This window comes from Ixodes scapularis, unplaced genomic scaffold, assembly GCF_016920785.2.
Source record: "Ixodes scapularis isolate PalLabHiFi unplaced genomic scaffold, ASM1692078v2 PGA_scaffold43__4_contigs__length_2004386, whole genome shotgun sequence".
Taxonomy (NCBI): Eukaryota; Metazoa; Arthropoda; class Arachnida; order Ixodida; family Ixodidae; genus Ixodes; species Ixodes scapularis.
Genome location: NW_024609872.1, coordinates 1,607,744 through 1,624,216, shown reverse-complemented (window position 1 = coordinate 1,624,216; position 16,473 = coordinate 1,607,744). Strand labels below are relative to the sequence as shown.

General features: G+C 46.7%; 2 protein-coding genes across 2 annotated transcripts in view; both read left to right on the top strand.

Annotated features, from left to right (window-relative positions):
- The first annotated feature begins 883 nt into the window (after positions 1 to 883).
- LOC8031722 (E3 SUMO-protein ligase PIAS2) lies at positions 884 to 1,993 on the top strand. The gene has a single exon (XM_002406907.4). The coding sequence runs from the start codon at positions 1,041 to 1,043 to the stop codon at positions 1,917 to 1,919; it is 879 nt and encodes a 292-aa protein (XP_002406951.2). The 5' UTR covers positions 884 to 1,040; the 3' UTR covers positions 1,920 to 1,993.
- A 5,967-nt stretch (positions 1,994 to 7,960) lies between these two features.
- The window catches only part of LOC120838243 (RNA-binding protein 33-like), an 83,615-nt gene continuing 75,102 nt past the window's right edge, over positions 7,961 to 16,473 (top strand). The window contains exons 1-4 of the mRNA XM_040500172.1: positions 7,961 to 8,192; positions 8,601 to 8,643; positions 10,497 to 10,575; positions 13,132 to 13,249. Coding sequence (XP_040356106.1) covers positions 8,185 to 8,192; positions 8,601 to 8,643; positions 10,497 to 10,575; positions 13,132 to 13,249 — 248 coding nt within the window. The 5' untranslated portion in view covers positions 7,961 to 8,184. The remainder of the gene's footprint in view (positions 8,193 to 8,600; positions 8,644 to 10,496; positions 10,576 to 13,131; positions 13,250 to 16,473) is intronic.

Sequence of the window (16,473 nt, the reverse complement as noted above, 5' to 3'; positions counted from 1 at the left end):
TTTTTAGAAAAATAAATAAATTTTAAATAAATATGATTACTTTATATTACAAGCAAGCTATACCCATAGTTTGCGCCTAAAACGTATTAGAGTTCTTCTAATGTTATCGCTTTAGTTATTCACTCTCAAACGGGCCCCCTCCATCAGTGCGCGTTAATGCAACTGTCCACCACCTCATGCCTTACGATTTTTCCTGTCCCCAAATATTTTTTCTAGTCAAAACTAAGTTTGGATTCGTTCATACCAGACACTAGACAATAACATATAAAAACATCAGTTGATTTGAAAATGTCGACTAGCCATCCTTTGGTCGATCTTATCTGAAATCACCCAGTTACTGATCCGGTGTTACTCCGTCTTTCTTAATTTCCAGATGTTCTTCGTTCGTTTGGCACGTATATCCCCCAAGCTGAAAAGCGCCGACGTCGTGTTCGCGCTAACAGTGTCCGACAGTGCACATAAATACACGTACGAAGCTGTTTTAGCACCGTTTTTAATGCGATGAATTTGAAAGAAAAACACCGTAACTGACCAATTACTTCGTCGGCCTGACTGAGAAATGTTCCAAGCTACCTAGTACGTACGAATTATTCGGGATATTTGCTCTTATGATCGAGCGCAGAGAAATATGCACTCACTTTTTCCGCTTTTTCCCATAGAAATGCATTACCGGAAGTCAATTTTCGACTGGTTGCTGTCTGCTTCAATTTGCGTCAGCACACTAGCGCCACTTGAGCCTCTAGCGTACATTATAATCACTCTATAAAAAGATCAACCTTTGGTTCTTTTTGGTTGTAGCACTAGATGGCGCCAGCTACCGCCTAGTTATAAGGGTATAGCCATAGCCGTTAGCATTTGTCTCTGGCATTTGTCCATTCATCCAGCCGAAACCTTGTTCCTTGTTTTGAAGGTTTTGAATCTGACCGCTGCCTAATCTGCTATCTTGTTTCCGGACGTCTCATGCGAAGTTCTAAAACGCTGAATTAAAGTTGTAAAGCGACGGAGCACCGGAGAAAACAAAGTCAGCCTCAAGTTCAGTCATGTTAAGTGCGAACAAGGGAGGGGCTCAGACTCAGTCCGCTCAGTTTCTTCTGCCTTTCTACCGAATCCTCAGCACCCGCAAAGTTTGGTGGGGCCTGGGGTTCTTCAGTGTCCGACTTCTGCCGCAGGACTTGGCCGGCGACATCGACAGGAGGCGAGTGCTGCTGCACTTCGTCTCGTCCGCCAAGCCCGTGGCGACCTGCAAGGTAACTCTGGCTGTCAACGACGTCCAGTTCGCCGACGTACCGCTGAAAGTCGTCAACGTGAGCGGTCACGTAAAAGCCGGCATTAATTCCATCTCGATCTCGGGCTCTGGCATCCCCAGAGACTTGTGCGTCGGAGTTCTCGTCGTGGACAGGACCGAAGACCTCAAGCTGGTCGCTCCTCTCGCCGACGACGGCCAGGGCATCCACGACGTGTCCGCCGCCAAAGCCCTGTCCGCTCTCATGGACGACAAGGAGAACCGGGACGCCATTGTGGACTGTGCTACGGTGTCGCTTAACTGCCCGCTGAAGAGAGCGCGGCTCGTGGTACCCTGCCGCGGCGCCGACTGCCGGCACGTCCAGTGCTTCGACGCATTGGCCTACCTTAGGCTGAACGAAGCCACCGTCCGGCCCCTTTGGCGGTGTCCCGTGTGCGACAAGGACGTTGACGTGCGGGCGCTCCGCCTCGACCTCTTCACCCTGGAGGTGCTGCGGCAAGTCGCCGAGTCGTGCGACGCGGTGAAGCTGTTCGGGGGAGGGCTCTGGACGGCGGTTGACAAGCGTGCCGACGTGATTTGTATCGAGGACAGTCCGGCGAGGCCGCTCAGGCTCGTCAATAGGGAACTCGAGGTGTCCTTCATAGACCTGACGGCTTCTTTCACGGAAGACGCCTAATCGGGATGCGTGCGCTTGTTTGCGGGATTTTAGTGTTACTTTCTTTTATAAACCAGAGTTCAGGTTGAGGTAAAGCTTTGGGCTTGTGTCACTGCTCGAGCTCATGCTCGCAGGTTGTAGACGCTAGTAGCACATGCCAGCTATATTTGTTTCACCGTAACTTGGCAAACGCTACGGCCCCTTTGAGCCAATCGGAGCGACGGAGGTGAAGCGCGTGACATCTCATACCAAAAATAGAGGTGCGAGAGCATAACCCAAGCAGTTGGAGAGGGGCTAAGGGGAACACTCTCTTACCCCCCTTTGTGTCCCAGACGTCTCTTTTGCCCCCCAGAAAGTTAGCCCGTGGCTCAACACTCATATAAAAGTGGCTTTCCACTCTGACCCATCCGGGGCTTTGACAGCGCCGGGCAGAATTAGTGCAGTGTAGTATATACCATGTGTCTCTTTCTGACGAGCTGATTGGCTAGCTGGCTTCGTAGCCTTTGCCGTTGGCCAAGTTACGGTGAGGTGGAGTATGGTAAAACTTGGCATAAATGTACCCTGAGACTGAGGTGAAGGAAGAGCTTTGGAGTCTCGGGTGGTTTCGCAGCACGATGGAGTTGCAAAGTACTCGAAGCACTTTTCCGAGCATTCTAGAGACGGAAAGCCACGCTTGTGGGACTTGTCTTCCAGGAGACAAAAGCCGATGTTGGGTCCCAGGCCAATGCAAGTTGCATCACAAACAATGTGGCATGCAGCTTTATCAGTGCCATCTGCTATGTGCCGTACCATTGCATCCTAAATACTTTTGCTGCCTGGCAGAACGGTCTCCGGAAGCTGTCGTGCGATTGCTCGGGGCGACCGCATCAGGGCACTGTGCTAACAGCGTCTGCTTAGAGAGCCTAGATTGAAATAGCGTCAAAGTGATTTACACTGTGGCAAACAGCTGATTGTGACCTGAAAGGCATTTGTCATTAGTGAGAAGTCAGGCTAATGTGGAGCGCAAGTTCACCTGCTTGCGCAGAAGTTCCAGTGACGTCAGAACGACACCGAGCTCTGATTGGCTTTAATTGAAAGGATAGTGGGTAGACCTCAATGCTAGTTGCCTTGAAGTCTGCCCACTCTTATTTTCAATCAGCCAATAAGAGCTGAACGTTCTGACATCATTGCGGCCCCTGTGCAAGAAGCAAACCTGCACTTCGTAGTAGTTGTTCGCTATCCATTTTGCTTGAGCAGTTCGGAGGCACACATTTTTTAAGATTTTTTATAGGGGCTGGCTGCATTTGGGGGGGTAGTTTAGCCTCATAAGCACCCATCTCCAGTTACACCCAATGTCTAAACTAATGGCAGCGTCAACGTTGCACAATGGCAAAACATTTTGACACCGCAGAATATGCAACTCTAAAACTGCACAGCACAGTGATGACATTCCGAATTTGGTGGTGTCTTGTGTCTACCATTTTGAAGAAATTTTACAGTTTCTGACAGATGCCACTCTCGAAGGGAGTCTGTAGAGCATTCCAGAAATTGGCTGCTTGTCAATGCCATTTTGAGCATTCATTGCTTTTTTTTCTTAGGCAACATGACATACATGCGCATTCTAGGCTGGGATTTTGTAAACATGACATGTTCTATACCAGAAAAACATCTTCAAGAGCATAGTGTATGCAGGCAGCCGGGAATGGGCTGAGGAGGGCCTCTGTGCATGTACAACCTCTGCTCCCATCACGCTTGCAACGTTCGGCATTCTAGGAGATGTCTCAAGCGCATAAAGGTAACTTTGGCAGGCTTGCAATTGCACATTCTTGCTTGCACGAGCAGAGACATGGTAGCAGCCATGTCTCTGCACAGCTTGCAATAAGGATCATTCAGTGGCGGCCATAGCTGTGTGCACAATTGCTGAGAGCATGCTGAAGGCGAGCTTCCATAGTTCCTTTGCAAATGTGCATTCCATGCCATCAAGATTACCAGTCTTGTAAGCCTAGTAATGCGAGCTCGTTCTGAGCATGTGCTCTAAACATTGCCCCCAAATACGGCGTCCACTGATGCCATATTTCTATATGGCATCACTAGCACTATAGGGTGCTAGTGATGCCCTATAGTTCCAAAAATCCCTGCATGCAACACTGGGCACGTTGCATTATGGGATCTTTTTGACCATGGAGAGGAGTGGCAAGGCCATAACGTACTGTAATCTTGACCTGCCCACAGAATGGCTCCCTATGAAAGACGCTGTCACTGACGAAGTGCATCGCTTCGCCGTTTTGGCGTCAAAAAGGCTTTTCTACGACCCAAACTTGGTTTACGGTCTGTCTAGCGTACAATCCGCACGGCGCGCAGCTGTTTCTGTTTCTCAGAAACGCCTACCGTAACGTGGCACCAGCATTTTCCAGTAGCCGTAGCAGGTAGCAGCGTGCATCGCTCTCATGTTTGCTTAAAGGGTCCCTGCAAGGACTTTTTTACTGGTTTTTAATTTGCACCGAACCTGAGTGCACTGAATGTAGTAACGTAATGAAACTTTTCTTGAATTTCGCTTTATTTAAAACAAGCAAAAAATAACTTTCTTTGTGATGTCCTTGGTTGCTTGAGTGGCCGTGAACTAGAGGAGGTGTAGTGAGCTCAGCGAGCGCTCGCGGCTGCCGCACTCCATGTCGACGGCTCGAGAGGGCACCACTAAAGCATGTTCTGGATAGGCTGTCTCAAGTGGGCAGCCAGGGCGGCTCGCATTGCATTTGCTGCGCGATTAAACATTAATTCGGCATGACACTTCATTGGCCCCAAACGGCAGCAAACACGGGGTAAAGATCAGTTCAGAAAGAGAGCCACTTCGTGCTGCCATGCCGCCAAGCGGCCAAACTGCAAGACAAACCTCCTTGCCGAAGGCCTTCAGAACACTGGGAATTGGTCGGATCCTCGAGCCCGTAACGACTGCAGCGCCGCCGCGTACATCCAGGACCTTTCTATGCTTGCTGCTCGTCAGTGCCTGATCCCACTACCCTTTTCTAATATGTGGCGCCTTTTCCACTGCTTGGTGGCAAGTATGTCGACGAGTCTCTTCTTGTTTCCGTACTTTATAAACTGCATTTGTTTCTTTTCTGATCTAAAATACTGAACAAAAACTACTTTCATACATAATTGAAACGGTTCGCGACACTTATATTTTGTATCGACTAAAAAAAAAGCTTTTAGCGGCTCTGACCAGTAGTAAGCCCAGGACCAAAGACGTCACATATTCCGCGCTTTCGGCAACGCGGGTCGCCCTCGTAGGTGGAGACTCACTGATATATGTTACTCTCTTCGTGCCTGCTAGCTTGCTCAAATCCCAAGGGACATATAAACCACAACAAAAGTAGACACTTAAATATGATAGCAGGGCCCCTTTAAATTGAAAGAGCGCTTTTCCCGGGCACGGAAGCGCAAGGAAATAAGGCGCTTTCTCGGATCAGCCATTAGTATCCACTGTGCTGGCAGCCAGCGCCTCAAGCGACGAATCTGTAACGCAATTACCGACTGGCGACTCGATCCCGCGAGGCCCACAAGTAGAGTAGGTGAGGACGAGATAAGGTCGCCGCACCTTGCACTCCTTTGATTGGTGTGCGGACACCCTAGTAGACAAAAAATCCTTTGTGCAGCGCCGTCGTAGCGTGACTAAATGTTGCGGCCGCGGCTACGTATTACAAGGTCTGCACTCGCACATTCTTCTGTGGGCAGGTCAGGATTGAAGTAGGTCGTGGGCATGGCTTCGATTTCGCTGCGCCATTCTCCAAGTAGTGCATTTCGGCACTGGATAAAGATAAAGTTGACTCTCGCTTGCATTGCCCCCATTCATTTTTGTGAGAACCCCCATTGAAACACGGATGTCCAGCAGCCGAGGAATAGGAGTAAGGCCTGCCGCGTCCCATACGCAGCATGGCCCTCCCGCGGATCACGGATCTTTTAAAGAGCCTAGCACATTAAGACGATGGAAAAGGCTGATCGGTCCAGTGAAATTCTTCTTCCTTTGTTTACCTACGCACAAACTCTGGTGTATCGGGAGCTTCAAAAAACGCGCCCCAGCATTTTTTTTTTGTATTGGTAGGCAGCACTATAAATGCGAGGGAAGTCACATATTCGAAAATGCATGCACTGTATTTGTTCCCAACGGGATGTCGTGAATTAAGGTTGGCAAATCGAAATCGAAACGGTGGGCAAAAGGTACCCAAGATAGCTTTGCGCAGCACTACGCCAGGAGGATCGCTTTGATTTTGCGAGAGGTCTATTGTATTCGAGACAATCTGGAATGGATCGCTGCCAAAGCTGAGGGGCACGACCTTACGAGACACAGTCCCCAAGTGCCATACCGTTTAAGCAATAACTTCAGAACTTTGGATTTGAGTAAGCTGTAGAACTCGCCACCGAACATAGTTTCTGTGCCTGCCACGTGGTGTGTCTTTATTGTGGAAAAGGTCCATGCTGAAAATTAAAGGGGTGTGACTGCCATTAGAGCATATACATTTTTACCTTAGGCGTTGTTCTTGCGGGACAAAAAACTTCCCCCCGCCTAACTTATTGGTAGCGTGCGCAAACTAAAGGGGGCACTTCTCTAGCTATCATTAGCATCGTCTGTGACATCACGGGTAGGACAGACTGGGACAGATAGCACAGATCTTTGGTCCCTCGGCTCGTGAGCTCGCTTCATGCGTCGTTTGGGTACCACGCGGCACATGAAGCTGTTTCGCGCATTCTGTTTATTGGGTGAAGCTATATTTGTAGTAGAACATTTTACCAAAGCTTGAAACTGTGGCACGCATAGTCACACTAGCAAATGCCTTTGGTAATGAGGTGTCGAAGTGCTGGGATGGTGGTGTGTTGTTCTCTACCACAGTGCAAAGTGCTGGATGCTGAAAATAGAATATCCAGCACTTTACACCACTACAATGTTTTCCACAACGAATAGGGTGTGTCTTTTATTAGGATTCGGGCGAAATATAAATCTGAGCATGGAATGTATCTTCAAGTTGAAAATAGGAAAGCGAAGCTCGAGAACCTCTCGTGTTTGTAGAAAACACTTCAGTGAAAGTGATTCCGTGTATCCTGTTGGTTACAATGTGTCTTGTGAGTGCTTGTCTCTTATTAGTTCCAAGTTGATTCCTTTTTGGTTTTTGTAAACCAGGACACAAATATTTTCTCAAAATAACAGGCAAGAAGAAGAATTGGCTGACTAACAGAGTTGTTTCAATTAAATAGCTGCTTATTCCCCCTGTCAATGTGAATCAGCTTCCCAAACGATTAGGTATACACCTGCTACAAATTACTATCATTTGTATGTTTAATTTTGTGGACCCAAATGTGCATATGCGTGGCATGCTTCTCGGCGAGTGATTTTCATTTTGTTAATTCTTACTAAAAATTGGATAAAACAAATTAATCAATTGTCCAAATTAGCTGGGCCATGTCCGACAATTTAAAATTTTTTTAAAAATCTCGTTTTTTTTTGTTTTTTTTTGAGCAGAAGTTGTGATGGTGACGAACTTCTAATTGCCACACATTCAATACGGGAGGAAGCTAAGCATCAGTTGCTGATGAGCATTTGCTTGTCGGCAACTGTCGAATCACACTTGGATAGAAGCGTCAGTATCGGCAAGCTCAATGTAGCTAAAATAGGTATGTGTTGCTTTGCAACAACTGTGTGTGCACAGCTGAGAAGACAGCACGTCATTTACTCTGGGGAATGCAAAACCTTTTTCTACGGCAGCCTCCACAGATAAAAAAAAACAAAAATCAGAAAGGCTGTAAATAGCTCTGACGCACGCTGCGCAAGCTGTAATGTGAAGCTCCAGGCTTGTTTTTGAATGATGCTAAAGTTGAGCTCCGTCATAGGAGGGCGCCCGGGAGGTAGCGACACCAAACATCAAATTGCCAATACTTCACTTTTTTTTTTTTAACGGGTTATTTTTTATTCTTTTCCTTTTTGTCTATTTTATTTTTAAAAACAAAATAAAATGAAAATGATTTTTACCAACAAATAACAAATTATTCACTAGCGTCACCTATCCTGTTATCTCATGTTTTAAAAGTACAATAACTTGAACAGTCCCGTGAAAGTCATAACACGGCTTGTAAGTGTTTTTCGCAAAGTGGGAACGCGATTTAGCCTCGTGAATAGTTAATTAAAAACGCTGTCCTTTAGACTGTGCGTGATTATGTTTAAAGGCCATTCACTTCCAACGTAGGTAGCAAGACTTCAGACAGAGGGGATGCTATTCAAAGCCCGCTTCCTTCTGTAGGCCTAATACTACAGGTGGACATGGCGAGGTTAGTTGGATTTCGCATGATCAAAACTTTTCTCTTCAGCGCGTGCACTTCGTTCGCACGATTTTCTGAATTGTCGATTGAACTTTGGTACATTTCTTTGCAGTTGCACCTGGTTGTAAGAAAAAAAATTTTTTTTTTTGTCGTCTTAGCCTTTGTTTTGCCGTATACGATGTGCCAAATCCGGCACGATCTCACCTGACGAAATAAAACGCGTTTAGCCCTGTCAGCGTTTACGTGCTGCTAATACCACTCCTGCGCAGCGTACAAAGCCTACCAGGTTTTCTCTGTTTTTGGATATTTCGCTCGAGCTAGCGGTACATCTGATCGTTCAAATTCCCGCGGCCGAGTTAATATCGCACTGACCACAACGTTTTGGCATCCTTCATTTCTTTTGCCCCTCTCTGCCAGAAGCACCGAAGATGACATCTTGGACGACGACATCCAACTGAAGGTAACTGCATATTTTACCGGTCTTCAATGTCCAACGATTCAAACATTTTTTCTCGTGTTTTCTTTTTTTTTTTTTTAATTTTTTATTATTGCTGTTTTAGCAATATTCTGTTTGATCTTTAGTTCCAGCGGGGCCAAAAGCTAGTTTCAACAAAAACGCGGACGAAGAAACACGAAAAATGTCTTGATCTAGCGCTTTCTGAGGCAAGTTTATTGGCCTCATTGGCTCGTAGCGTTGGTAACGCGCGGACTTAAGATCAAACGGGTTGTAGTCATCCGAATCTTCAAAAAGCGAGAAAAAACTCGCTTGCATTGAGGAGTTCTTTTGGGTGAGTCAAAGGAATCGATGGCTGTTAGAAGGGACTGCATAAATCAGTTTGTGAACGTATTGAGCTACAATTGTTTAGAGAGGAGGCTGAAGAGCGTGCATTAAGGGTACAAAGTTCAACCGAACAAACTTGCCCAAGTAAGAAGTTGGAACCGAAAAATGTGGCATTCCTACCTACGCGACCGTCTTCTGAAGAAAGGCGTCTGATTGGCGCAACAACCAACAGAACACGGCACATAAGACGGCAGGCGGTATGCCTGAGCTGTGGTTGCAGAAGAAAACACGGTACATGGGCATGTGGAGGGGGAGCGCAGGGCCCCCTCCGGATGCCCATGTGCCGTGTCGTCGTCTGCAACCATGGCATGGTTCAAGCATACCGCCTGACATCTTAGGTGCCGCCGTCTGTCGGCTGTAACGCCAATAAGACGCCTTTCTTTAAAAGATGGCCACTGTAGGTAGGGATCTAATGTTTTTTTCTTTCTAATCTTTATACCCTTATTGCATGTTCTCCAGCTACCCCTCAAGAAAATTTGAGTTCAGTGCATTCTGAAATTGATTTGTACACTTCCTTCAAACAGCCATCACTTCCTTTGACTCGCCCTGTACATGAGTTGCCCCTAATCTTGATTTCATTCTTCCTATTATTTTTTCAGGGGGGAAGGGGGCGAGTTCACCACTTTTTTGGTCAGATGATTTGAGCACATGAACTACCCTTTCCATACATCCCACTTTACTGGAACTGTCCTCCTACCCTTGTTGCATCAATCACTGAATCAGTAAATCTGTGGGATTGGTGGCCGACTGTGTTGACACACCTGAGCTCGGAACACATGGAGCGAAAGCTTGAACCGCAGAACCCAGGGATCCTGGGTCTGGTGTCCATCCCTGTTCGTTTCAATCTGGATGAGCGTCGTACCAGTGTAATGCACATTAAAGGATGGTATTGCACTCGCTAAGTTTGGGGCTGACAAACTTGTTTCTATCTTAGCATGCAAACAACAAGCAAAACAAAAAATTAGTCAACCTGCACTTTTAAGTAATTCAAAACAATGTGCAAGGATTTTTAATCTGCAATTGATGTCTCCATTAGCTCACTTCCTACTGCAAAAATGTTCCAAAAGCCGGATGAATTAATGATTGAAAAGGTTTACTCCGAGTTAACATAACAAATTAATAACAAAAGTTGCAGGCATTTCGCCACCTGTAGGAAGAAAGGCAGTATACACTGACTTCCTGCTGTCCAAAATCCTGTAAAAATAGTTTTCTTTTAGTACATGTAGTAGTGTTTGAAGACAAAAGAAATAACTGGACAACTACTGTCCAGTTCTCCACTTTTTGTCTCTGTTTTCAAGTGCTCCCGTATATTCTCAAATTCAGCACCAGCTTGCCCTTCAATTGGCGCTATTTATATACCCTTCAATTCAAACAGACTTGAAGGCAGTGTACATTTTATAACCCTGTTCCTGATGAAACCTGATTGCTCCTGTTCTTAACTGTCCATCCTCTACCTTCTTGGTGCTCCTCAGGACGAATATGAGCTTGACCTTGCGGATGAAGAGGCACTCCTGGAGCTTGACGACGACGAAGTGACCACCTCTAGTGCCCGTACGTCAGCATTTTCTTCGATTCCTTTTAGTGATTCCTTTTAGTCACGAGACCAGAGTTTCTTAAAGAAAAAGTGAAGGCAGTCTTAAAGGGACTGGAAATTGGTTGTTTTTCTTTTACTTTAGCTAGCGCTCAGATTAAACACTTCGTGGAACGGGTGTCAAGTTTTGTTTGCATGCATTGGCTCTCTCCAATAGCTTGACGAGAGTACACCGCAGAGTGGCGGATGTTCGCGTCTTGGCACCGCCGTCTGCTAGCATTGCGCTCCTTGCGAAACGCTGCAAGACACGCTGCCGTTGACGCAGAGGCGAGCTGTACCCCGTTGCAGGTTAAGAAAAGTGGGAGAATTTCCTCCTTTGAAACCCTCCCCTCTTTCCCCTATGGCAGAGCGGGCGCTGGAGAGTATGCGAGTCTTTCCTTGCCTCCTCTCCAGCGTCCGCTGTGCCAAAGTAAAAAGAGTTGGCGGCTTTGCGGGAGGTGCTTGTCCCGCTTTCTTTGACATGCAACGGACTATAGGTGGTGCTGCGTAGATCAGCCGGTGGTGACGTTTGGGGGAAAAGGTGCACCCCTTGTCTTCCAGATGGTATCTCCCCCCACACAAACATTGGCTTGTGTCAAAACAGAATTTATGAGGTTCACATTGATTGATATCCTCTCTCTTGTGGAATTCATGTTTATCTGTCACCAGTGTTACATTCGGCTGGGGCGCACACAGCACCGATGAAAGCGCCACTCCGAGGCAGTGTCGGTGTTTCAACGCAGCACACGACGCACTACCAGGCAAACGCAAAGCATTTCTGCTTACGAAGCGCTCGGGAGAACGCTTCACAGGCGGAACGTAAATAGGCAGTAGCCTCGAGAGAAACAGCTACCCGCGGTGGGTCGGTCAATTCGTGGCTCGGGTCATCTAGAGAATCGGCTTGTGTGCCTACGGACAACTTTCTGCGGCATTTTTGAAGAAGCCGAGAGCGTGCAAGCTTCGAAGGGCGCCCGAGACGTGCACATGCACCCATAGCTCCAACTGCATAGCCACGGGAAGTTGTCTGTCAGTTTGGCCGTGTCGTTTGTCTAAATTGCCACACTAGGAGATTTCACCGCACCTACACCTTAAAGGGGCCCTGCAATCATATTTAAGCGTCTACCTTTTATGCGGTTTCCACGTCTCTTGGGGTTCGAGCAAGCCAGCGGGCACGGAAAGAGTAGCTAAATATCAGTGCGCCATATTTTAACTGGACGACACGGAAACCTCCTCCACCGACGAGGGCGACCCGCGGTACCGAAAGCGCGCAAAATGTGACGTCTTTGGTCCTGGGCTTACTACTGGTCAGAGCCACTAAAAACTTCTTTTTGGTTGAAATACAAAATATAAGTGGCGCGAACCGTTTCAATTATTTATAAAAGTAGTTTTTGTTCACTATTATAGATGAAAAAAAGAAAGAAATGCAGTTTATAAAGTACGGAAACAAGAAATGACCCGTCAACATACCCGCCGCCAAGCGGAGGAGAAGGTGGCGCATACTAGAAAGGAGTAGTAGGATAAGGCGCTGACACGGAAAAATCCCGGATGTACGCGGTGGCGCTGCAGTCGTATGGACAGGAGGACCCGACCGGCTCCGAGCGTTCCGAAGGCCTTCGGCGAGAGGCTTTGTCTTGCGGTTTGGCCGTTTCGCGGTATGGCAGCGCGAAGTGGCTCCCATTTTTAACTGATCTTTAGCCCGTGTTTGCTGTCGTTTGTGGCCAATGAGGTGTCATGCCGAATTAGTGTTTAATCGCGCAGCAAACGCAATGAAAGCCGCTTTGGCTGCCCGCTGCATACAGAATATCCGGAACATGCTTTAGTGGCGCCCTCTGGTGCCGTCGACACAGAGTGCGGCGGCCGTGAGCGCTCGATGAGCTCACTATTCCTCGTCTAGTTCACGGCCACTCAAGCAACCAAGGACGTCATGACGGAGGTTCTTTTTTGCTTGTTTTTGTAATTTTAATTTGCCTATAACTTTTAAAATAAAGCGAATTTCGAGAAAAGAAAAGTTACATTGAGTTACTACGATCAGTGCGTTCAGTTTTGGTGCAAATTAAAAACCAGTAAAAAAGTGATTGCAGGGCCCCTTTAATATATATACATTTTTTTTACTGCGCTTCATCTAGAAGGTTGGTTCATGCACTTGTGTTCAGTTTCGACCGAGTGCCTCGTGCATCCTTGCTCTCGCGATGAGAGGCCACGCCGACTCCATCTATTGAGCGTCTCTGGAACGCGCATATATTTTTTATCTGTCTTTCAGCATGAGCTTAAAAATCTTTTCACAGTGTTATAAACAACCATTTCTCATAGCTAGCACGTACCTCTATCTCGTCAATACTGCATAGAAGACCTTCACTTTAGTCAAATGCAGTTCCAGGGCTACCTCAGAGATGGTGCCGCGTGCCCATGTGTTCTCTCTTCCCAAGGCTGCACAGTGCGCTCGTCCGCAACCAAATGCAAGCGTGCGAACCAGCCCCGAAGCGTGTCTGCATTCGACTGCATCTTGACGAAGCCGTATCATTTGCGCGCGTGCGCAGGGGACCCCTCGTCTGGCGACGACGGCGTGCAGTATGTGGACGAGGAGGGCAACCTGGTGTCTCTCCAAGACGGCGACACGCTCGTGGTGGTGGACGAGTACAGGTACAGCAGAGACAGGTAGCTGCCGTCCCCCGTCGTTCGTAGATTGGAAATGAAACTCGAGCGGGTTACGTTGCGAACCGACGGAAGGTACGTGGTACGCCTAGAGCTACTGGACGTGCTACGCTTAGGAGCATTGCCAGGTTGCTGCGAGCGCTATTCAGCCTTAAACTCGAAAATCCCGAGCACCTCGTCTGTAGGTTTGGCGAGTCACGAATTAGATTCGAGAGGCGTTTCGAGCCGATTTCGAAACCTGCAGAACTGTTGTCCTACGTCGGACTGCAGTGTAACTAAGAGAGTAATCATCGGTGACGGAAGTGCTGCTCCATTTGGGTCAAATTGGGACACGAACGAATGTCTGCGATATCTTGCGCCAAAATGCCCTTGTTTGTTCAGAACTGCGCCATTTGCGGAGAGTGGGCTTTTACAAAAATAAATACGCAATTATTGGTCAAGCCTAGTATTCGGAGAGGTAGGAGGAAGGGAAAATGGTGCAAATATATTTTGTGCGTCTTTACTTGCTGTGTAGTTTGTTTCATCTGAGGTCGGATCACAGTCGAAGGCTCGAACAGGTAAAGTCATGAACACACATGCTAAAAGTGCAAGTCTTGAGACATTCGCTGCACTTAAATGTATTCGAGGCGACTTCTCAGTGTAGATTACTCCTTCATTCAAAATCTGTCCATGGTGGTGCAAAAGCAGCAGTGAGCTCAGCTACGGCTGCCAGTGAATACCACCTATAGGAAGATGACAACTGCCACAATGTTGCTCTTGTATGCTTCCTAATTGTTCCCACTGGCTCGTATTGACTGCACTCTGGGTGAAATTTTTGTCTTACCTTCAGTCGTGACTACCAACACAAATTTCTCAGCATACTGCACTGGCCGCATAATGCGCTGCCTGGTTTGTCGCCAACATCGGCTAAATTTCCAGACGATGTTTGCTATATCAGGAGCTGAAAGTTGCGGGAAAGCTTTCCAAAATAGTGGGATAGCGGATTCTGTGATAAGACAGTACCAGGGTCATGTACTTTTAATGAGATTGTTTGGTTATCATGTCTGCCACATGCAACGAGATAGAGGGCCATGTTGTGCAATTTTGACCACTAGACTCGTGACCGTGCCAAATCCTGAGGCTTTTATGCAAAACTGAGCCGAGATTTATATCGCAGTCACTGTAAAAAACATGATTAACCTTTTTTCCCATGCTTTTAGCCCCAGAGATCAATGTCTAGCTCCGATAAAATCCCCAAATACAGCACCGCGGCTGTCGCCATCTAGTGGAGGCATTGCGAAGCCGCCCGAGTTTTGGTCGCAAAAGCACATTTTGGACTTAAAACAAACTAAACATAATTTATCTCGTCGGTACCGTTATTAAAGATAAGTTTGTGCGCGGTACTTTGTTGAAATTTAGACGTAAAACTATGAGGTCGTGTGTCCAGTGATCAATAATGTGCAACATGGCGGTGGTCAATTGAGAGTCACTTTCAGCTGCCAGTTTATCGCTCTAAGGCCCTCTACCTCGTTGGCCACATGCCTTCATGCCGTGACTACAGAGTACCATGGCACTCGCACTGACAGGAGTGCGAGGAGTGGCGGCTGACACGGGGGAGCACTGGGTAGTGAGATAGGCTCGGAAATTGCGCTCAGTACTCTTACAGGTCTACCTTGTTTGGTCTTGATTGTAGGTTGACATCTCATCTTAAAAGCTGTGCCGTAAAGATAAAAAAAATCACTGGTCTACATTTGGTGAAATACATTAACCAAGCTAGTTCCCTAAAAGTTGTCGATCAGGGGCAGCGAACTTTGACTCGACTGGGGTTCCAACATAGCTAAAAAGCAGTGTCACATTTAAAGTGCAAATGTAGGCTCTCTCAATATTTCTGGCTGGTTGTTTTTGCAGTTCATGATGTTGAAGTCTCGAGTTCAGTAGGTTGATAAAACCTGAGGTATGAATTTTTATTGATAGACATGTTAGCAGATATGCTGGTTTTTGTTGGCATTTTACAGAAATTATATTTTTTAGTGCTAAATAAGCTATTGACCGTAAAAGGACCGGGGCAGTGATGCTTCATCCAAACTTAAGTGTTGCGCTATGATTCGTTTTTCAACCCCCTTTTTAATAGCCGTTGTAAATGGAACCTACTTTGACCAGTGGCTTATTTCTAGGATGAAAGCTTTGTGTTCCTATTGTGTCCTCTCTATTCTTATTACGAAAGGTAATAAGTAATGTGCTCCATTGTCAAAGAGGGAATCCTCACTCATCATCAAAGATGAACTCGTTTAGGAATGCAATCACTTTTTCATTCTTCAATGATATGCTAGCAGGCTCCAAAAAGGTTGGTTGCTGCCATAAACCAATTTGCCTGCTACAGCAACTGCTTCCAAAAGTCAACTGCCGGTTCCATCGCTGTGTAATACAGCACAATTAAGTGATGTCCTTCGGCGATTCCCTTTCTTTCATTCTTCCTTCTTTCCTTTCTCTTTGAGCATAAAGAGAAGCAACTCGTATGGCGTTCCAGACGCGCAGGTGTTTGTGACAACCACACAACGCGTCTGAAAGATCCCGGCACCCTAGCAAAATGGTCCTTCTTTATCCTCATTTCGACATGCCTTCAACCGGTGCTTTGAGCGTTGATTTGGGCAAGAGGTGTCGCGTCCAACGTTCGTCGGTCATTTTAATGCAGAATTTGTTTTGTTGGTCGAATTCTGAGGCCCGCTTCACATGGGGTAACTTTCTCAGTATTTTTGGGGTTGCTTGCAGGTTGTTCCCTAGCTTTCCCTAGATGGACAAAAACTGCTGAGATCGGGTCCAACTCAAAACCAGTGAGCAACTTGAAGCAACTCGAAAAACTTTGAAGCGGTAGTAGCCAATGAGGGAAGCAATATTTTCACGTGATTCCCCGTGCCGGCGATGATGACAACTAAAGACTTGGTTCTAGCTTGAGATTGGTCTTTTTTGGAAATAAACCCTTTCAGAAAGATAAGTTAGTATTCTCATTGCCACGTAAAGGTATAAAAACATGTTTATACCGCGTAACTGTGTGTCTAAATAGTGCAAGAAAAGTAACATTTAATGACAAAAATGGCAAATTGCAACAGCTGGTTGCTGCATGTCCACGCGGGCGGACTACGTTGCTGGTGTTGCTACGTGAAATTGCTCGGACAAATTTCCTCGTGTGAAGCGGGCCTGAGAAAATTGTAATGAAGGACCGTCGTGAAGAGCCAGCCTTCACGAAGAAC